This window comes from Eurosta solidaginis, chromosome 1, assembly GCF_040869045.1.
Source record: "Eurosta solidaginis isolate ZX-2024a chromosome 1, ASM4086904v1, whole genome shotgun sequence".
In the NCBI taxonomy this organism is placed as follows: Eukaryota; Metazoa; Arthropoda; class Insecta; order Diptera; family Tephritidae; genus Eurosta; species Eurosta solidaginis.
Genome location: NC_090319.1, coordinates 392059096 through 392083142, shown reverse-complemented (window position 1 = coordinate 392083142; position 24047 = coordinate 392059096). Strand labels below are relative to the sequence as shown.

At 39.4% G+C, this 24047-nt stretch overlaps 1 protein-coding gene across 9 annotated transcripts in view; it reads left to right on the top strand.

The window, feature by feature from the left end:
• LOC137238498 (uncharacterized protein DDB_G0287625) overlaps positions 1-24047 on the top strand; it is a 172416-nt gene that overhangs the window by 21837 nt on the left and 126532 nt on the right. For all 9 annotated transcript variants that reach the window (XM_067763565.1, XM_067763567.1, XM_067763566.1 and 6 more), the window contains 6 exons: positions 1132-1666; positions 2325-2505; positions 3247-3513; positions 3594-3871; positions 3940-4070; positions 5932-6430. In XM_067763565.1, the coding sequence (XP_067619666.1) occupies positions 1414-1666; positions 2325-2505; positions 3247-3513; positions 3594-3871; positions 3940-4070; positions 5932-6430 (1609 nt within the window). In that variant the 5' untranslated portion in view covers positions 1132-1413. The remainder of the gene's footprint in view (positions 1-1131; positions 1667-2324; positions 2506-3246; positions 3514-3593; positions 3872-3939; positions 4071-5931; positions 6431-24047) is intronic.

Genomic DNA, 24047 nt, shown 5'->3' with positions numbered 1-24047 from the left:
AATTCACAATGGAAGTGTCTTTAATAAAAAGCAACCATGTGATATTTCAGCGGGCTTCGTGCATATCCGATATTTGTCTAGACCATTGTGAATTCATACAAGTGGCGAATGTTTTAAGAAAACGTTCACAATAGTTAACACCCTCGATCACCTGTTCAATCGCTGTTCTATTACTTAAATTATTTGCCAAAAATGTTTTTCAAAAATTTTTGTAAACGACTGGCATATTGCGTTAGTATGAGTTAACTTTTAAGCCACATTCTTTACTAAGGAATGAATGAATGAAGAAACCGCAATCTTAAATCAATGATTTAAACATACAAATGGTTGAACAGTTTTACAGCTTTGCTCGATTGCCATACCTACCTGTGAAATAATAGCTGACAGGGAGAACGGCTGTCTAATGGTCAGAGAATAGAAGAAAGATTTGTGTTTTGCTCGCGGTTAATAAATTGAAGTGTCATTGATTGTCCATTGGTGTTGCAAATCAACTTTTCTTCTAAATGTCCACCGAAAATCAGACTACTCATATTCATTTTTAAAATCTAGTTAATTGAGAAAATATGAGCAGCCAGTTAAGGCGTCTACAAAAATGCTTGAGCAACATTATTGAGCAACTAATTTAAGTAATCGAACAGCGATTTAACAGGTGATCTCAGCTGTTGCCTATTGTGAACGTTTTTTCAAACGTTTGCCACTTGTATGAATTCAAAGGTATGATTGGCGTCGACGGTATGTTCTTTGTATTGAGCCATTTTACGTAAAAAGGGAAGATCGAGCCTTGACCCCATTTTGCACGCATCTACTCGATTGCACTCATTAACATAAAAAAATAATACTTGACGCGATATACCTCCGATGAGATTTAGGCTGAGCTTCTCTTTCAATTGGCGTCATGTTAGTAGGTCTCATACATATGTACATGTCTTATGTTGATTTCGCCCGGCATCTGCAAGGCAGATCACTTTTGGCCTTGCTTTCTGGGGCAGAGGTGGGACTCCTATTGCGTCATTCAAGTAAATGTTATGTGCCGTACCTTCGCTATCTGGAAGGCAGTCTATCTTATACATTTATATCTGCGTCCGGTAGTTTGTATCGGTGTTTTCTGATTCTTTTTATATATATTTTTAGGTTGATAATACTCCTCGTTGCCTTAATAAACGAACGAAACTGACTTGCACTTACGTGTGCCAACAAACTCCAGGCGAGTATTTACCCTCACCAGGAATCATTTATTTGAAACGAACTCATGCAAATAAGGAACATCTACCAAATTACAATATTTTACATGTTGGTTTATAAATACAATGGTTAAGACGAAACTAAAATTGAAAATGTTACAATTGAATGAGGCCGCGATTTGGTTACATCTTAAGATTTTCTGAAGTTTGATAAAAAAAAAGATACAAATAGATGAATAAAAATATAACAAACAAAATGATGCAATCAATTCAAACAACACATTGCAAAAGCTCTAATCTCTATCATCAACTAATGAAAAGGGAGCTAAACCTTTGGCCACAACGCATTCCTCGAACATTTACAGGGCACATATTTACGGAGCGTTATCGCGTCGCTCGAAATTTATTCAAGACTGATCTGAGAGCTCACTACGGCTGTGTAAATGCAATAGAATTTTCTAATGGTGGAAAATATCTCGCATCAGGTAAAAATCAGAATAAATACTACATCTGTATTGGATTACAAGGCAACTTCGTTTGAGCAAAGTGACGGGAAGTTAATGTATGGGAGGGAAAAATAGATGGTTAAATAAAGAATTAGGAAGGGGCAAAGAAATAGGATTGAGGGATTGTGAAGGAAAGGAGGAAACCTTTTAGAAAAGGAGATCAATATTTAGACAGAATTGAATATCCTAAAGATAAAACAGTATCTGGTTTGGGGGCTGGGTGGCACGCCTTCTCAGAAGAAAGTGTAATCCACTATACCTTCAAAAGTGTTTGAAGTAAAAGCCAATACTTCCAATTGTGATACCATACAGAAGGGGCATGGAAAAGAGAAGGATTATTTGAAAAATGGAGTGGAAAAAGCGAAGGATAAGACACAGGGAAACGAAGAGGGAATTGAAGATAAGAGAAATAGGCACAGGAAGGAAAACTGTTAGAGAAAGGGTAGAAGGTAGAAAGTGAAGGAGGGGAAGATTGGAAGCAGGAAGTAGGGGCAAGGAGGTAGGGAGGTAGGGAAGGGGAAATAAAATAGCAGAGGATGTACATAGCTGCGTTTAGGCCCAGAAATCTGCACACTCCTTATGTTACTCCATTACTGTTTCAACAGTGTTTAATTGATTCCTGATCTTAACTACTCAGGTGGAGACGACAAGCGTGTACTTATATGGGACATTGAGAAGGCAATTGCCCATCAACGCAGGCCGCATGCATTGCAAACCGAACACACAAGCAATATATTTTGCTTAGGCTTCGATCGCTGTAATCGTATTGTCTTGTCGGGCGGAAATGATGATCTGGTTATAGCGCATGACTTTGCTACGTAAGTAAAATTGATGCACAAAACTATATTTTTGGAAATAGGTTTTTGATTGAACTAAATTTCTTCGGCTGAGTAGAAAATTACCTCCATATTAGTTGCAAATCTACAGTTTTTTTTTTTTAAATAACGAAATTTATTGGATTAATGCTTTAAATGTTTGGAGATATAAGATCAACAGCCTAAAGCTCAACTGACGTAATACCCACTTCAAATGGCCATAAGTTCAATGGGCTTTATGACCACTTGAAATGGGCGAAAGGTTAATTGATTATGACCTTGTGGCAATATCACGAAAGCCATAAAATGTCATCCTAATTCAACAGTTGTTAACATTTTAAAACGTGGAGGCACGTAATTTATTATTTGACCTTTTATGTCCACTTGAGGAAAAAGCAAGACTTTATGATCATTTCGGAATAGCATAATGGTCATAATGTCAATACTGTCGACATTCTACCCAATTGAATGGCCACAATTTCTATTGAGTTTGTGGCTATTTGAAGTGGTCATAAGGTCAATTGACTTGCCAATGTCGAGCCCCCCCCCCCCCCCCCCCCCCCCCCTCATGTTCTAGTTAGAATTCTGAGATTGGCATTGGCGGGCAATTATCAATCGCTTGGTGTGACAAAGCGTTTTCGAACAGGCAGCTAAGATAAGGCGAACTTCTACTCAGCAGTCGACATTTGCCCTAAATAATGAATCAAGCAGTCTTTTAAATTTTTTGTTTTCCAATATTCTCAGCGGTAAACTTGTAAACGTTTTCAAACACAATAATCCTGTGTACGGGTTGTCCATTGATCCGAAATGTGATAGTATTTTTGCCACCGCTTGCGAGGATGGACAAATTTTGGTTTTTGATCAGCGCGTCGATACAGCCGATCCCTTGATCGTAGCCCAACAACATACCTCATTTCATGCAGTAGAATTTCATCCTACAGGTGGAAATTTTCTAGTAACTGCTAATTCTAAAAGAGGTGCTGCCTTCTGGGACATACGCAAACCACATCAGTATGAAAATCTTATTATTTTTTTATGTACCTACGCGTGCAATTATTGAATTTGATTTTTCTTTTCTTCTTTTTTTATAGTCCGATTATTCAGTATGGTGGTCATGTAGACGATCCACCTAGTTGTATGAGTGTTCGGTTCAATTCAAATGGGAGTCTGATATTGGCTCTACGTCGCCGTTTACCACCTATCCTTTATAACACACAATCGCCCGAGCCCGTTTGTACATTTTACCACGGCAATTATTATAATTCATGTACAATGAAAAGTTGCACGTTTGCTGGAGAGAATGATGAATTTGTTCTATCTGGATCAGATGATTTTAATCTTTATGTATGGCGTGTATCTGACGTCAACTGTGAGTAAAATTATATGTATATCCGATAGAGCTTTTTAATAAGACGCATATTTCTTTATTTTATATAGTGGAGCGTACTGATCAATGGGTGGAAAGCACACAAATGGTTTTATATGGCCACCGCTCGATTGTAAATCAAGTGCGCTACAACCGTCAAAAATGTTTATTAGCCTCTTCCGGTGTTGAAAAAATTGTTAAGGTAAGCTTTGAAAGCCAAAATCCAACCGGATATATTCTGAGTAGTATTGAATTTTATGGTTAAAACATAGGTGCAGAAATTCTACACAGAAATTTTACACCAGTAGAAAACTTAATTGGAGCGGTTGTTAATAGACTCACTGGAATCAACTCAACAGTTTTCAGAATTTTTTTTTTGTATATCTGCCGGTACGTTTTTGTGCGGATCGCTTAGAAACCACTGCATAGAATTAAGTGCAAGTTTCACTGTATTACGTATCCAATCTACAGTTCATATACTATGTATATATTCTAAAAGCATAGGCTCCCAGGGTATTGAGGACCAAAATATGGATACATGTATACTTCGAATATGTTTGTACAATATCGTTAGCAAGTTTAAGCAGCTGGTGAGGGTTTCAACAAAAAGCTATGTGGACCAGGGGAACGCTTAAATGGTTTTTTATCATATAGATATCGAACCCAACGTTTGTATTAAGAAGGGAGAAAAGTTTTCGAAAGATTTACGGACCTGTATGTGTTGGCGACGTCGAATCCCGTTAATGATGAGATGTACGATCTTTGTGCAGCCATCAATATAACACAGCGGCTACGCTGGCTAGGCCATGTTATGCTAATGAAAGCTCGGAGGGTTAACCCTGACAGAAATATAAAGCACAAAGTATCTAGGAGTTATACTAGATAGTACGTTGTCGTGGAAACTCCATGTGGAAGAGAGAGCGAAGAATGCCTCCGCGACACTGTATGCATGCAAGAAGATGCTAGGATGCACGTGGGGCCTATCACCCAAACTCTCTCATTGAGTATTAACGGCAATTGTGGAATCAATACTTTACTATGTCATCTAATATCGGGCAAACGGAATATATGGTTCCGTGCCTGAGCTTCGAAAGAGACCTTGGGCCACAATGCAGGGTGTAGAAATGTCTGAAAATACTATACATGTGTATACGGATGGTTCCCATAGGCTGTAAGATTACTGCAGCGTCTTTCAAGAGAGAGCGTCTTTTAAGAGAGAGAGAGAGATTATAGCCCCGAAGAAAGCAGCAGAAATTCCGGAGGAAGCGTGCTTAAACTGCAGTCCCGTCAATATATATATATATATATAGGTAGTCAGTCGGCGAGAGAAAAGTTCTTTGAAAGATTTCTGGACCTCTACGCGTTGGCGAGTACCGAAGAAAATTTAACGATGAGCTGTATGACCTATACGCCGACATCGACATAGTCCAGCGAATTAAAACGCAGCGGCTGCTCTGGCTGGGCCATGTTATGCGAATAATCATCTTTTATCTCCGGCCAAGAAAGTGTTTCTATCGGAACCTGCCTATGGTGGAAAACGATTAAACTTCCTTGGTGTGACCAATTGGCGGCGGTTGGCAGAGAGAAGGGGTGACTGGCGCGCCTTGTTGGGCGGCCATAACCGTTTAAACGGTTAAGCGCCAATGAAGTAAGGCGGCGATTAAGGCAATAACCTCATCAAGCAGGAAAGGCGGTGGACAAAAGCGCGGGGCTGCAAAATTTCTAAGATCATTGCAAAGCCTACTTTAGAGGACTCACAAGGTGGCTCATACCTCTGAAGAGAGAGTAAACTTAAGGCTCACGATGAGCATACAAACTGGACAGGTCTCGTCAGTAACAGCAGGTGAAGGTATGAGATTATTGCCTTAATCGCAATCAATATATATATATATATATTCACGTATCGGCAGCTTAAGCACGCTTCCTCCAGAATTCCTGCTGCTTTCTTCACTGCTACAATTTTCGCCTGAAAGACACTGAAGTGATCCACATAACGTTATATATGTACATACATTCTTAAAAAAAAATATAAATAAATACATATTCCGTTTTAATTTTTTCAGCTTTGGAGTCCATTTTCTCAAAAAAATTGGTCGGGTTCGCTCATAGAGGAAACAACAAGTCCCGAAAATCCACGTGAATTGTATTCGCCTTATAATTTTTCTTCAATGTCCACATCTCCACACAGCTGGTCTCATATGTCACATGATTATAGCAGTCGCAACACTAATGAAGATCCACGTATGATGGCATTTTTTGATTCATTAATACAACAAGAGATTGAAGGCTGGGATACGGACAGTACAACGGACTCATCACATAATTCAGACGCCACTCAATCCTGTTCCAGCTCAGATGGTAGTTCAGATAGTAGTCCAGATGATGGAAGCGATGATGATGATAATAATGATGGTGGCGATGATGTTGCCATTGCCGTTAGTGTTGGTGTAAATGAAGCTAATGGGGGAACAAATATTGTTGGAAGTAATTTAACTAATGGAAATGGAACTTTACGTGAACGTTCCACCAGGCATACTAAACGACGCTACACAAAACGAACAGGTATGAATGGTTGGTGAATGTGAAGCTATATGAACCGGCATTTGGAAATTACTATATATATATTTGTTGAATAAGTTTTATATCACTTTAAAATTGCGCGATAAACTCGAGTTAATGGGGCATTTTCGTGTTTAATGCCTAATTTAAACTTCAAAATAGTCCATAAATTCGAGTTTATGGCGCTTTGTGAATGTAATTATAATATGATCTATTCCATGCTTTACCGAAACTTATGTATATATAAATTAACGTTTTATAGTACGTTTTATATTTTTAAAAAGGTAGCGGACTTGTGTCCGCTTTCATATTTATTGGTTGTGATTCAACTTAAGAATAATTACAATGAATGTCTTAACTTAAAATTACACCTATCATTGGCCATACGTCACGTTGCATTTGCATGTGTGCCCTATTTCTTGTTATTGCCCAAAATCGAACTATTGCTGATTGTTGTTTACTGCGATCGTTGCTGACTGTTGTTTACTGTGCTTATTGCTGACTGTTGTTTGTTACAAATAAATCGATGATGAAGCAATTAATGAAGTTGCGCGTGCAGGCCGTTGGTAAGGGTCAACTTGGTAAGCGGTTGCCTTAACTCTTCCCCCTTTAAGTGTGAGCGTCCTCGATCATTAGTAGAATGGCAAATTGTTAAAACTCACATATGTTGGAATATGATTTTCTTGACTTGATTGGCTAACTTCTTGATTCGTAATAGATTGTACTGGCTTTGCTATTTCTTCTTCTACATATCGTATTTCCACTGATCGTTTCCTTAGGAAAAAAATAAGTATTGTGATTATTAGGAATGCTGCCGTTGTGAAACTTCCGACAGAGAGTGTCGCTTTTTTAATAGAATTGATTTGATGCGTGTTTTTGATGTGCAGGTCTTTTAAAGCTTCTAGGGAGAGTAATTCAATGTGGTCTTTTTCTAATGGAGTTGGCTGTAGTATTGCGGGAATGGTTTCAATTGGTCTTGCTTCAACATTTTCGAATGTTTGGCCGTTTATTTTTATTGTAGCATTGTTAAATATTATCACATGCGTTCCATTGATTGGTTGAGATACTTTATCAGTTTGCACTTCGCCTTCGAACCGGTTTAGCAATATTACTCCGGGTTTGATTTCTTCTAAGGTAGGGACGTGATGGCCGTTCGTTGTCGAACAAGTCGAATTTAAACTATTTATTATTCTAGCTACACATAAGTCTTTACTTAAATCTATAACATTTGTTTCTTTACAGATTGTTAGATCATTATAACTTTCACAATCATTTTTTATTCCGTACAGTGAATATTTTCCTTTTAGTATTTCATTATACTCAGTTTTTATTATAGTATTTTTTGCCCTTTTTACAGGTCGTATGATAATTCTTCTAAATATTTCTTTCAGTGTCAGCGGTATTTTAACCATGTATAAAATTTTCATTCCTTTACTTAGTACATTTATTTGTGATATTTCTAGTGCTTCTTCGGCACTTTTAAATGGTATTTTTTCCTTTTTCATCTTGTTGATTGACAATTCTATTTCTTCTTTGCTTAGTATTACAGAGTTCAATATATTTTCTTTTGCCCATTGGATGGCATATTTTATATTTATTAATTCTTCCTTAATTAACCTAATTCTATTTTGCAAATTTATTATGATTTCCGTTAAAAGATTTTCCTCTTTTCTAATAGTGTTTATCATTCTATTAACTATATTAGTTATGTTATTTATTCTTTTTTCAAATAGGTTATTAATTACTACTTGCTCATTATTATTTTCGTTTAGATTATTTAAATTATTGGTTATTATGTTTAAATCTTCGTGGTCGGGAGATCCAGCTATGTATTTCCATGCCGTTCCCAATATATCAATGGATCTTCTAGTTTTATAATTGATGTTAGAGGGTTTAAGTGTATTTAGGATTTCAAGGGTTTGAATGGTTTCATGTTTGAGGAGGGGATATAGGAAGTGATCGTTAGGGATTTGGTTATTTATCTCTTCATATGTCTCTGTCAAAAATTGTTCGTATTTTTCTAAGTCGATGAGGTGAATAAGTCTAAATGTTCCGTCTTGTATTTTCGCTTGTCCATTGTCTATTGTTACTAGTTGGGATTTGCTGTAGTCTAGAATTCGAACGTCTGAGGAAGAGGTAGTAGTAGTAATGAGGAGAATAAGAAGTTTGTCGAGGTCCATTTTGCCTGGAAATTTAATTAGGTTTTTATTAGAGATTTGTGAATTGTTCGTCCTGATACTGTTTTAACTGTTGTCCTGTGATTTTCCAAGACTTCCTCCTTTTTATACTTTGGAGTTAGCTTGGAACCTAGTCTCTTGTTAATTTTAACATAGATTATTTCTCCTATGGGGAAATCTTTATTTTCAGGTCTGTTTTTGTTGTGATACGAGAGATCCTGTTCTTGTTTTTTCCTGAGTAAGGCAATGTTTTCTTGCCTTTTCTGTTCTAATTGTTGTGGGTCATTGTAAAGTCTATTTCCGAAAAATATCTCTATGGGTTTGTTCTTTGTGGTTGAGTGAATCGACGAATTGTATTCCTGTACCGATTTAAATAGAAGTTCTTCGAATGTTATTGTAGGCTGATTGCTTTTGAGACATCTCATTATTTCTGAAAGTGTGCTGTGGAATCTTTCTACCTGACCGTTGCTTGTGCTACTGTACGGTGGTGTGGTGTGGACGTTAATGGACATTTCATCCTTAAGTAAGGATGAGATTGAGGCAGAGTTAAGAGATTTTTCGTTATCAATTACTACGAGTCTTGGTATTCCAAATGCGATCATTAGTTCTCGAATCGGATCTTTAATATGCTCTATTGCTCTAGAAGGTATCATTTTAACCTGGGCGTATTTAGAGAATTTATCAATTGCGGTAAGTATTAATTTTTTCTCAGTGGAATATATGTCAACGTGAACTATTTCACCTGGGGACTGAGGAATGGGGGTCGGCTGAATTTGCGCTTTTGCTGGATGCCTATCGTATTTTTGGACGCGACAAGTTGAACATTTTTTTACAAATTGTTCAATTTTCGCATACATTCTTGGAAAGTAGAATTTACGTAAAATTTGGGTTTTATTTTCGCGGCTGTTTCTGTGAGCTCGTTGATGTTCTTCGATTATAATTTGCTCCTGTTCTGTTTCTGATGTGACGTCCTGAAGTACAGTTTGTGTGTAACGGATTTTAACATTACTAAAGTGGAGAGGAAATATTTCCTGAATTTTACCCATCAACCCTTCTGTAGTGTACAGACCGTTGACGAGGGCTGGATCTAAATATCTTTTAAATATATCAATGATGTCCTGTGTAGAAAAGTTTGGCTTTGTAATTGTATGTCTGTGGAAAGTAGGGAATGGTAACTGGAACGAGTAGCTATCCTCGTTGCCAAACATTAGAAACAATTGATTCTTAAAAGCATTTATGGGGGCTTCAGTGGCAGGAATGAGAGGGTGTGAGGAGCTTTCGTTGCTATGTTCTGTAGTTGTGAGGGTGTTAATGTCAGTTTGTGGCGGTCTTGATAGTGCATCTGCAACAACGTTTGTTTTTCCGGGCTTGTACTTCATCTCATAGTTGTATTCTTCCAGGATACACTTCCATCTTTTCATTTTTCCATTGTGGTTTTTATTGCTCAATGCAAAAGTGAGTGGCTGGTGATCGGTGAAAATTACAACCTTTGCAGATCCATATAAGTAGTTTCGTAAGGAAGTGAGGGCCCAAATTATTGCCAGCATTTCTTTTTCATTTGCGGCGTAATTCTCCTCAGTTTTATTTAGTGATCGAGATATGAAAGTTATCGGTTTACCCGATTGTTCAAGGACGGCACCTAAAGCGTAGTTTGAAGCGTCTGTGGTGAGGTGGAATTCTTCTTTGAAATTAGGGTACGATAGTATGACTTCTTGCGATGTTAATGCTGATTTTATTTTATTGAAGGCATCAATAGCGTCGTTATCGAACACAACCGGCTTTTTGTTGGAAGAATTTTTGGACGCATGTCCATCTTCCCCTCTTAAAAGCGAGGTCAGAGGTTTTGCTAACTTAGCGTAATCTCTGATGAAGCGTCGATAATAGCCCGAGAGGCCAAGAAAAGATCTTAGGTCTTTCAATGTTCGTGGACATGGGAATTCTTGAATGGCTTTTACTTTAGCGGGATTGGTCTTTATACCTGTGGGGGATATGATAAATCCTAAAAATTCGACCTCTTGACGAAAAAATTCGCACTTGTCGAGCTGGACTTTCATGTTCGCTTTTTCTAGCGTATGAAAAATTGTTTCGACGTTTTGAAGATGGCTTTGTTCGTCTTTGCCAAAAACTATTATATCGTCTATGTAGACATAACATATTTTTCCTATGTGCTCCTTCAATATATCGTCGAGTGCGCGCTGGAAAATAGAGGGTGCGTTCTTTAGTCCGAACGGAAGTCTTGTGAATTCGTACTTCCCGTTGTTAATCGAAAATGCTGTCTTTTCAATGTCTGATTCTTTTAATGGAATCTGATGGAAGCCACTTTTCAGGTCGAGAACGGAAAAATATTTGTTGTTTCCCAGCTGTGAGATAACCTCATTGATTTCTGGGATTGGGTATCTGTCAGCTATTGTTTGAGTGTTAAGTTTTCTGTAATCTATTACTAGTCTATATTTTCTTTGTCCTGATGCATCAATTTTTTTTGGCACAACCCACACGGGTGAGTTATATGGTGAACGGGATGGTCTGATGATTCCATCTTTTAGTAGATTTCCTATTTCTTTTGTTACGAAGTCTCTCATAGCAAGGGGGTATGGGTAGTATCTTGTATAGACTGGGGTATCAGAGGAGGTCCTGATTTCTCCTACTACTGTAGTGGTGTATGTTAATTTTTCATCGGGCTCTGAAAAAAGATGTGGATAACGTCTAGTCAAATGGTGTATGTGTTGTTTTTGTGTAGCTGTCATATGGTCAGTTCTAATGTCAATTTTATTAACGGTTGGAGAAAGTTTCTGTTTAATTTTTATTCTTAGGCCATTACCTAATGTCAGGGTATCGTCGCGTATATTTATTGTTGAACAAAGGTCCTTAAGACTGTCATTTCCTATTATTCCGTCAAAGGATTTTAATGTGGGAAGTAAGAAGAATTTCAAAGGTGTGTCATTCTTGCCGAATATATTAATGATGGTATGGTGGGTAATTGCAACCTGTCCGGCAATAGAGTTCGCGATGAAGGGTTCGTCGTTGGGTATTTTCTTTGGGACATGACAGGGTTGGATATAGTTTTTGCTCGATCCTGTATCGATCAACATTTTAAGAATTTTCCCGTTCTTCGTTCTACATTCGACGTAGGGTAACGAAGAACTTTTCATTCTAAAAAATGGATATCAATATGGTCCTGCTTTTCAGGATATGAGCATCCCTCAGCGTATTCCTGGACTGATTGTCCATTTTCTTCTGCTGTTAATGCTGTCTCGTACTCCTGTGCACTAGGAGTCCGGTTTGGTTGATAGTATTGGTCAGTGTTGTATTGTGGATCTTGTTGGTAGTTTTGTTGGTGGTCTTGCTGGTAATCTTGCTCACTTGCCTCTACGTGGAAATTCCTCTGCTGTTTTAGGGGTACTTGTTGTGAGGAGTTTGATTGTCTCTTCACACCATTATTGGCTTGTGGTCTATTCATATAGTTTACCACTCTTGAATGTAGGGATTTGTCGACGTCCATTGGTTCTGGACGTGGAAGTTGAGGCTTGAAAGGGGTTTGTTGACCAAATGGTCTATTTGGTTGATTATTTTGGAAATTGTTAAAGGTAGGTTGAGGGCGATAGTGATACGCAAGATTCTGGGCTTGCATCTGAGGTCTTGGCATGTATGCCAACTGGGGGTAAAATTCATTGGCTGGTTTTTTGGGTGGTAGAGGTGGTCGGAAGTCATGAGGCTTCCTATTTGCGCTATTGCTATTCATTGCGTAATGGGAACGAAAGCTTTGGTTCTCCAATTTTAGGCACAAGTGAAGAGCCTGGGGAAGATCTACTGGCTCTCTCATTCCAAGCAATCTTGGTAGATCACCTTTCAGTCCTCGTATGAAAGTGTCGAGGGCTTTATCACGGTATGTGCGGGTAAGTAAATGCATAGATTCTGCACCGACTTCCATGCATCCGAGCTTATTGAGGATAAGGGAGAGATGGGAATAGACGCGTTGATAGAATTCTTGAATAGTGAGGTTGCCCTGCACTAGAGAGGTCATTTGGTACTCGAGAGTACCTAAATCTCGCTTATCGGCGTAATGGAGAGTAAGGCATCTTGAAATAGCCTTCCAATCCAATGGTGTATTGTAAGATTCGAGAGCAATATCGGCGTTGCCCACAACTTTGTTCCTTATAACATTAAGGATGCCGTAGTATTTTGGCGTTCCTTTTAGGGGCTCGTAGATCTGAAGGATACGATCTACGCTTTTTTTCCAAGAGTTAAACTCTCCTGGATTGCCAGAAAATTCGCGGAGGCATCGAACAACGTCCGGTATTTTGTCGAGTTCCGTTATGTTGTTCAAGTGGTTTTCGTCTATGGTTACGTCAGATATGTTGGAAAAGCAAGCGTTTGGGTTAAGGGCTGCCTGTACTAAATTTCGTCCTTCCTGCTTAAGGATATTGGTGACAAGTCCTGTCACTATGGTTGTTAATTGATCCATATTAAATTGACCTGAAGGAGCGGTAGTTGGTTGAGAAGGTGGGTTAGGCGCATTTGCATTTAACACAGGGGGTCGGATTATGCCATTAGGGTTTGACATTGTTTGAAAAACTTATATTATATCAGTTTGCTATTATTAATACTATTAATATATTTTTTTTTCGTGTTATTATTCTCTGGAGGGTCCCTTTGGTGGTGAATCGCAGAGAATATTCGCTGTTATAAGCTGGAGGGTCCCCACGAACGTGGTGAATCGCAGCTTTGAATTATATTATTTTATGGCTGTACAAGCCAGATATTATTATAAATTGGTATATTAGATTGTAAACTAGTCTAAGAAATATTTAGTTTCCTAAAAAAATTTTGTGGTAAATCCTTATGATTCTTATTCTTTCTTTTGGATTTTGTTTTTTTTTTTCAAGATTTCTTATGTCTGTCCTAATTTCTTTTCTCTCAATAATAAATATTTTATTTTTATTATTTTTTTCGCTAAGATATTCTGATATAATTTCGATATGATTTATTTTGCATCAATAATTGATAATTTTTTTCACTTTAATATTTTGGTATACTTTCGATATATGTAATTTCTTTCCTTTATTTTTTTTCAATCACTTCGATATAATTTCACTTTAGAAAAAAAAATTTTATATTACCTAAACTAATCTTACGGTAAGCGCCTCCTGGCGGTGGGATATTGCTCCTTTTTGCTGCCGCTACTCTGGTATCGCCAAATCGCACTATTGGAGACGTGCGTTCTTCCTACAGGAATCCAACGCTGGGTTCTTTGGGGCTGGCTTTTGCCTCGATATTCACGAAACTCGTTTTTTCGCGTTGGCACTTTTTGCCAAATACTATTCGACCGAATACTTATTTTATCGAACACAATAACACCGGCCCCACGTTGGGCGCCAATTAACGTTTTATAGTACGTTTTATATTTTTAAAAAGGTAGCGGACTTGTGTCCGCTTTCATATTTATTGGTTGTGATTCAACTTAAGAATAATTACAATGAATGTCTTAACTTAAAATTACACCTATCATTGGCCATACGTCACGTTGCATTTGCATGTGTGCCCTATTTCTTGTTATTGCCCAAAATCGAACTATTGCTGATTGTTGTTTACTGCGATCGTTGCTGACTGTTGTTTACTGTGCTTATTGCTGACTGTTGTTTGTTACAAATAAATCGATGATGAAGCAATTAATGAAGTTGCGCGTGCAGGCCGTTGGTAAGGGTCAACTTGGTAAGCGGTTGCCTTAACTTATATACATACATATGTTTGAGGCGATACAAATAAAAGTCGCCTAACCAATGAGGATAAATATAATAAGGGCCACCGGTCTGCTAGGAGTGGCGCGTGTCTCGCTGGAAATCAAAAAAAGTATGGCGAATGTTTTCTAAGAGGGACATTTTTGAATTATCTCGTATTTATCCATGAGGTGTAGGCACCTTGCGCAACTGTGATGTTTGGAAAGAGAATTAATTAATTGATTAAATACAGTCGAAAAAATAAACGCAAATACCCCACGAAAATGTATCGAAGACATTTTATGCACATCTCGCCCAAAAAACCGGCGACTACCTATTATAAAACATCGTGCAAATGGCTGCGAGTAACGAGTGACGTCTCCTATCATAATTTATCCTCTTTGGCCTAACGGGGAATTCCAGTAATTTGCTTCCGAGCAGTCGCCCTGGCAAGGTTGACATATCCATATCCATATCCATATAAAACAATTAATAAAACAAACCTTATGGTTTGCAATTGGTCAATGGTGCCATACCATAACGCCATAATCATATCATACCAACTAATAGGTTTTTCGCCATACCCATAACCTATTGTGACGAATATTAGCAACTCTAAGGGATACTATCATCTCTTAGCCGATACTAAGCAGTGACTTGTATGCACATCATCAAATCAATCATTATGTCTACCCATATGTCCATACAAGCAGCGGAGGGTAACGCAAAAAAACACATGCATATATCTGAGATACTCCCAAAAGTATGCAATCATTTGTGCAAGTATCACTCACATATACACGCGCATGGGCTATGAGAGAAGCTATAAAACCGTGCATCTGTAGTTATAGCTGAGAAATTTATAGCTTATAAACGAGACGTAAATTCTAGAAATAGAAGCGCCTAGAAATATGTCAACGAGGGAATCAAACAGTATAAAAGCAGCAACAGTTGAGGTACGAAAAATCAGTTTGATTTAAGCAAGCTATCAGTTGCGAAGTATAAGTGTTATTTTCAAGTAGTCTAATAAAGACCATTTTTGCATTATTCAATATTGGTTATTTATTCAACAGTTTAGTGATTCGAACATTAGTAGAAGGTTGCAAATAAGAGCAATTTCCATAAATTCGTTACAATTGGTGTCAGAAGTGGGATTGTTGAATAAATTCCGAAGATTGCGAATACAAATTGTACATGACAAAGTTGAGTGAATTGAAGATCCAGCAACTGAAGAGGGAGTTGGAGAGCCGTGGATTGAATACAACCGGCAATAAGATCGAACTTCAAGCACGGCTACGAGAGGTATTGGAGTTGGAAGGAATAATGTGGACGAGTATGTCTTTTATCCTGATGTGGAAGAATCAGCAACAAAAATTGAAGAGAAAAACGAAACATCGCAGACAGTTACCAGCACAGACTGAACATGATATTGGCTGCAATATCTGCACAAACATCGACAGTCTATCTCACTATCGTGATCTCATTCTGTATCTCTTTTTAGCACTCGCTGACGTGAAACGTTTTTTTGAAACATTCACCACTTGTATGAATTCCCAATGTGTATGACTATGGTGTTATGACTATGTGAACTTTGCCTGGCTATTTAAGCATAGAGGACAAAATAGCAAAAAGAAGCGATCTCCTGATTTTAATGATACTTTCACATCCTGTCACACTTGTTTTGTACACAATTTAATGGATCTTGTCGGTTATGATAATTTGTATCCATTTTTTGTCACAATACGCAGTAGCAGAGCGCTTAAATGGTTTTAAGCAATTTTGATCTACAAATACATCGCTGCCATCCATAACTACCCACTTTTCTCTAAATTCCAACACCATCAAACATTTCGGTGTAAAAAAATCAGGTTTTGAAAAAAGTCGCTGTAAATTTGATTGCTGTAATAACTCACCTCTTTGGTTACTCCTGAATTGTTATGTAATAATACGGTGATTATTTGGGAATGCTTTACTATGACAAAATGGTATTTTATTTAGCTGAAACACCATGTAACTTTACAGGTTAACGTTCGATATTTAACTAACTACAAACTATTCCTTACTTTAACATCGTTGCCTCTCGCACACACACAAACACCAATGCCGGTCTCTATATCCCTTCCTTATTTTCGTCTTTCGATCCCCTATGTTAAGCCTCTGAGTCTACCGTTGGCGCTGCCGTTGATACAGGCGTGTCAGCTGAGATTTGTCTATTTGGTGGCCCGCATTGTATATGTTTCTCTGAAGTCACAGGATCCGTTTCGTTGTCTTGGATTGTTTCAGATGGCGGTAGTCTTTTGATGTGGCTAATGTTTCTTCTTAGCGTCTTTTCCACAGCTGTTATGATAACTTCATTCCTCACTCCTTTCCTTTACTATGTACTCCGTCAGATCGAAGTTTGGGGTGAGTTTGTGCGCGAATACCACATTCTTTAATAGGACCCTATCCCCTACCTCGATGCCGCTTTCTTTCGCCCCTCGTCTTATGTCCGTCTTCTCTTTCCCATTCCATTTGTTGATGATATCATAATCACGAGCGGCCGAATCTAACATGTCTGTTAAGTCTTGAATACCCGGGATTTTATCTCGAATGACCCGATTGAACATGAGTTCCGAGGGTGAGGATCATGTTGTACCGTGGGGTGTGACATTGTACATCAATGTAAACTCCTCGATCTCCTTTTTGTAGTCGCTCTTATTGTTGTACGCGATTATCAACCTCTTGACTAACGACTTGTTCATATTTTCAACTTCTCCATTGGCCTGCGGCCAATATGGTGGCGTCGTAATCAAAGTAATGTTGTGATTCTTGCAAAAACTTTTAAATTCGGAGCTGATGAATTGCCTGCCGTTATCCGCCCTTATTGAGTGGGGTATGCCCAATCGGGTAAAAACCTCTTGCATGACAGAAATAATGGCTTCGGACGTTATTTTCTTTACGAATTTTACCTCTTGGTAGCGGGAGTAATAATCTGTTAGAACTAGCACATAGTCGTTATTGAGTAGAGGGCCCAATAAGTTGGTAGCAACACACTGCCAGGGTCCATTTGGAAACACGTACCTTTGCACTGGTGGCGGTTTACTAGGTTGGGACGTTGGGACAACGTCCCCACACCTTTGACCGTAATCTACGCTTCATCGCTGACTCTCCCGGGTGGCCCTCATGAGCTAGTCTCAAAATTTTCTCCCTTAGTGTTCTGGGTATTTCAATGCGATATCCCCTAAATAGTATATCGCCAACAGCCGATAGTTCATACCGAAACGGGTAGTAGACGTTTGCTTTATTGGCTGACCATAGGTCATTTTTAACGCACCTTATCGTGTCTACCAACTCTTTGTCCTTTGCACTCTCTATAGCGATTTCGCTGATTCCCATCGCTGAGGGTGTCGCATTTTCAACAACATGGAAGATCGAGTTGTTGTAATCATCATCGAATGAGTTTGTCCGTTGGATTTTACACAGCCTAGAAACGGAGTCATCTATATTTTCTTTACCAGCTCTATATATAACTTTAAACTTGTAGGGCTGTAACCTGAGAAGCCATCTCTCTATTATCGCTGGAGGCTTTGGCGTGGGCTTGAAAATCGTCCCAAGTGGTTTAAGATCGGTGACCAACTCAAATTTCAGCTCCATTAAGTAATAGTGATATCTCTCAACGGCCCACATTAGTGCTAGGCTCTCTTTCTCTGTCTGCGAGTATTTCTTTTCTGTGTCTGATAGGGTTTTACTAGCGAACGATTTGTGGCTCATTGTGATCATCAAACTGTAAAAGTACCGCCCCTAGCGCTACTGGGCTTGCATCTGCTATGAGGCGATTTCTCTTCTTCGAGTTAAAGTATGCAAAGTTTGGTATATTCGATAGGGCCTGCTTCAATTTATGAAACGATTACTGTTGACTTTGATCCCAGCTAAACTTGTGGCTTAATTTGTGTAATTTCCTCAGTGGCTCTGTCGTATCAGCGAGGTCCGGAAGAAATTTACCTACATATGTCACGAGCCCCAAGAAGCTCCTTACCTCTTCTTTCGACTGTGGCGGACGGAAGTCTTTAATTGTTTCTATCTTATCGGGGTCAGGTGCAATGCCTTCATTAGATAACAAATGTCCCAAGAATTTTAGCTTTTGTACCTTCCAAATGCACTTCTTTTCGTTCAGCATTAAGTTGCTGTCTCTAAAAACGTCTACCACTCTTTTTACAGCTTAGTCATATTCTTTTTCCGTCTTACCAAATATTATAATGTCGTCTATATAGTTAAATGTATTCTTGCAGAAACATAACAGTTTCTCTATGACTCGCTGGAAAATCTCTGGAGCTGAATTTATTCCGAACATCAGCCTCTTATACCTAAATAAGCCCTTGTGCGTGATGAAAGTGGTAATGCACCGGCTGGATTCATCCAGTTCCAGCTGGTGGTATGCCCATTTCAGGTCGATCCTTGAAAAGAATTTGGCACTTCTTAACTTCGTCATGAATGTGTCAAACGTCGGGAGAGGGTACTTTTCGCGCAACACTGCTTGGTTTGCTCGCCGGATATCTCTGCACAACCTCATTTCTCCCCCTTCTTTATATACTATAACTATTGGCGATATGCACGAAGACGGACCTGAAACTGGCTCAATAATATCGAGGGCAATAATTTGGTTAATCTTCTCCTCTACTTGGTCTTCGAAAGCTAGGGGTATGCGACGCATCGGTTGTTGCACTGGTTTCACGGTAAGATCGATTGATAATTTGATAGTTACCCCCAGCATTTTCGGGAAAGGTTGTCCAATTTCCACGCGATTTACCTCCAAGCATAGTTTCAAAACTCCCAACAGCATAGCTGTGTCGCGTCCCAATAAAGACTGACTTTATTACGTAAAATGTAGCTATTTTCTCCAATTTGCTCTTTACAGTGATGGGCGCTTCAAATACTCGAAGTACATCCAAAACTTTATTTGACGCGTAGGCCTTGACGTGTGTTGAATATTCTTCCCGTTCATTCCATAGCACTGCCGCGTTTCTACGCAGTATACCCCAATCACTTTCGCTCACCAAATTGAGACGCGTACCTGAATCAATTATCATCGATATTGGGCAACCTCCGACAGCACATTCAAGCTTTTCATCTATAGAAATGTCATTAGCCAATTTGAGACAATTTACCTCTCGTTCGTCTTCATTCGTTTCCACATTTCGAACTTTGTATGAGTTTATCCGCTTCTTCTTGGGAGACTCTTGATCGTGGCCGCTCTTACGTTTTTCTTGGTCTTACATTTCCTAGCAAAACGTCCAATAAGACCACATTTGTTGCATTTGGAAAACTTTGCCGAACATTTCGAATTGTTACTAAAATGTCCTTTTTGGCCGCATCTGCCACACTCATCATTGTTCCGCGCATTTTTGTAGCAATCCGATTTACGGATTCATCGACCGACTTCGTAAACATGGACCCCGATTGTTTGATATTGGCTCATAGATTTGGCAAGTTTCTATTATCTCATTTAAGCTTTGTTCCTTCTCTAAAAGCTTTTTCTTCAAATCGACTGGAGCCAATGAGTCTATTATTTTGTCTTTAATTCAAATTTCATTTATTTCCGGGGCTGTTTTACCAAAGTCACACTTTGACACTTGATGTCGAAGTCGTAGCAAATATTTGTTAAAGTTTTTCCCTTCAATATGGGATAAATTCCGAAAAAGGTGCCTCTCGAACGTGGAGTTGCGCTTTGGCGAGAAATATTCATTGAGCTTGTCCACCAATACTTCGAAAGAGTTTACCTCCTTATCCCCCTCGACCAAATCCCCAGGAATGTTAAAAGCTACTTCTTGCTGTTGTGGGCCCCCAAGTGCAGTAATTTGTTTTTCTTTTCACTACATGAGCTATGTCTTCGGCTTGAAGATATAGGGAGAAGGATCGGAACAACTTTTCCCATTCTGACCGTATAAGTGCCTTATCGATATTGTCACACAAAAATGGACGAATTTCAATCACTGCTATCGGGTATGCTGAACCACGCTAGTGACACTTGATACTGCTGGAAAAATTTAATTTGTCGCTTTTGTAGCACCTTTATAGCAACTTCTTACTATTCAAAAATGAGAAATTTTGTAAATATTATAGTTCTCGAGATGATCTCCAACGTCATTAGCATTTTCAAATTATTATCCAATCTTTGGGAGATTTTGAGAAATGAACAGCTCTGAAATGAATATTCAACACGTTTCTCCAGTTGATATCCTACATTGGACATCGACTTGAGGTGAAGTTGAAAAAAAATCTCCAACGTGGTACCACCAAAGGCAACAGCTATTGATTGTGAGAAATAAACACCTGATTGATAGTACTAATGAAGAGTAATTTATTAAAAAGTTCTTGGACGACCGAGCTTTTCTCTGCAAAGTTTCGTTGTGCTTGCAACGTTTCTTTTTTTTTAAATTCGAATAAGTGGCAACCTTAAATGGCAACCCTACTCAAAAATGGCCCTATTGTAATGCGGAGTAAAATACCGTTCGCTTGATACCCATATCGGCATATCTCATGCAATTTTTTTTTAAATTCGAATAGGTGGCAACCCTAAATGGCAACCCTACCCAAAAATGTCCCTAGTGTAATGCGGAGTGAAATACCTTTCGTTTGATACCCATATCGGCATATCTCATGCAACTTCTTTTTCATTTCGAACAGGTGGCAACCCTAAACGGCAGCGCTACTCAAAAATGTCCCTATTGCAATTCGGAGTGATACCCATAACGGCATATCTCATGCAATTTTTTTTTATTTCGAATAGGTGGTGTCGCAGAACGCCCATTTGCCCTACACCGCATAAGGCTCATTTACGCTATTATGTCTATTGTAACCTCACATTTCATATTTGTATTTCATTTCATTTGTTTACTTCTTTATCTTTATTGCCTACTCATCATATTCTATATGTACTAAACTCGACTGAATTTTATCTACATATACATACATATGTACATTTAACTGTAAAAATTTAATTCCATGTATTTTTGCGATTAAGCGCGTTACTCCGTTTTGCTTTCTGAAACACGATTTAGTCGTTTGCCAGCAAACGGAGAAAAAACAGCAAAATAAACACAACTCGCTACACAACACGCACAACAAGCTATATTTGAACGCTAAAAATATACTTTTACTAATAAACCTATTGCTTATTATTTGGAAGGTGTGGAACGTTAAATTTGCTCATCCAGGCCAACGACAAATTTTATTTTGCTTTTCGACAAGTTTTTATTTGCCTTTGTACAAGTTTTTTTGCTTGTTCAACAAATTTATTTGCCTTTCGACAATTTGGTGTTGCTTGCGGAAGCAGTTGATGAATTCGTGCCAATATAATTTCGCCAACAGTATATTTGCGGATAAGGAGAAAACTACTAACGCTTTCGCTGCGCTTTCGCCCGCCTACTTATTTGCTAGATTTATCGTCAGAAAATAAATTAATTAAGTATATCAAGGGAAAATTCTTCCGAGATTTCATACAGTTTAGTTACAGGCCGCCGTATCACATTGATTGGAGTGAAACTTGTTGCCGCCAGTACACATCCACAAATGCTATTACATACTCCACCATGAAGAAGCCCTCGCCTAAACAATAGTGTACAAATCACCAATCAGAGTATGGCCGACAATAATTCGCCAGCTTTGGAGTCAATCCCGGAAGAATCAACGGTCGTAGCCAATATCACCCAGCCAGACGTGAGTAACCATACTAAACATAACGCCGCCCACATCGGATGCCGACAGTGTTATCACTACAAATTCAGCCATGGGTGCTAATGCCGCCGAAGCTTCCAGAAACGCCACAGTGAGCATGCCTGCCCATTCAGCCGTCAACGTTAATGCCATGGAGCAACGCCTAGCTTTATTGGAAAACTATTTGGAAGCCACGCAAGTACAGTTAAGAGAGCGTGACATCGTAAACGAGAGTCTCAGAGCAGAAATATTACGAAGTGCCAGCTCTGCCGTAACATACGCCAGCAGCGCCGTCGCGGTATCGCAGTCAGCAGTACCGCAGTCATCGCCGCCAGGTGCATATACATCAGAGCTCTTCCGAAATGCCAACTCTACCGTCACTTACGCCAGCAGCGCTGTCGATGCATCGCGGCCAGCGATGCCGCAGCCAACGCCAGCACCGCCGCCGGGTCATATACTAATGCACATCAGTTACACACTGGGGTCCATTATGATGTCAACTCACAGCCGCCAGCTCAACGCCATTTATTTGCCGAGTCCCGTTATGGTTTCAGTGCATAACCAACACACTTTAGTACGGTGTCTTCAGCCAATAATTTGTACAATCCGTACAATCATAGCTATGTGTTTTCATCACATTCGCCTAACTTATCCATGCCGCCGCCGTCTAACGCCAATACTCAAATGTATCCAGCGCCAACCGTATATATGCCACGGAAATTACTTGAGTTGCCAGAATTTAGTGGCCGTCCAGAAGAGTGGCCAGTATTTTATACAGCCTTTGTGGAGTCAACGGCAATGTATGATTATTCTAATTTTGATAATAACCAGAGTCTGCAAAAGTCCTTGAAGGGTGACGCCCGTGAGATGGTGAAATCGCTTCTCATTCACCCCAACAACGTAAGCTGAACAACTGAAGAGCCGATTTGGACGTCCAGAGCAGCTCATTCGTAGCCAGCTGCAACAAGTAAAGCAGATTTCGCCAATATCGGAAACCGCCTTGGGTAAGCTCGTTCCTTTTGCAATAAAGGTCAAAAATATTTGCGCATTTTTGCAATCCGCCAACGCCGACCACCATCTAGCCAACCCAATGTTGCTGGACGACTTAATCTCTAAACTCCCAATGAGTAAGCGTATCGAATGGGGCCGGTATGCAGTCACCGTGCAACCGCGAGCTACAACAGTACATTTTAGTGATTGGTTGACATCACTTGCCGATATCATTTGTTCCATTCAGGACGAAATCCAGTTTCTTGGACGTGACACAAAACGCCGAGTGCTACTACAAGTAGACGAAAAGCAACAACAACGCAAATGCCCAGTTTGCCAGGGTCAGCACAAACCCTACGAGTGTAAACGTCTTCTCGACGCGTCAGTGGCCAAGAGGTGGGCCGAAGTAAAATCTCATCACCTATGTTTTGCCTGCCTTAATGCAGGTCACTCCTCACGTGACTGCAGACAACGAAAGGTTTGTGGCATCAATGGATGCAATCAAATGCACAACAAATTGCTGCATGAATCCCAGCCTGTTCATTCGCCAGTGCAATCATCATCGTCAACAAAGAAGGCCGTTCAATCCACATCAACTCAGCCATCGCCGCCAAAACAAGTGCCGCCAGCACAAGTAAATCATCAGCCCAATGATCCATCAGCTTCAGTGCTTAGTTGTGCCGCGGATTCAAAAGAAGGTAAGCTGCTCTTTGGTATTCTGCCAGTCACGGTATACGGCAAGCAACGACATGTGAACACGTATGCCCTATTGGATGAAGGCTCGTCGGTCACCATGCTTGACAAACCATTAGCTGACGAGCTGGAAATACACGGACAGCCGCACCACCTCAACGTTCAGTGGTTTGGTGGACATGCCATACAAGAGCCAACCACTTTGGTCGACATATGTAACAGTGGTGCAGGTATGTCAAAGAAACATAAAATGAAAAATGTGTATGTTGTAAAAAATCTTCAACTGCCATCACAAAGCCTTAGCCGTTCTGATTTAATATGTGATAACAAACGAATGCGCCAGTTACCAGTGCA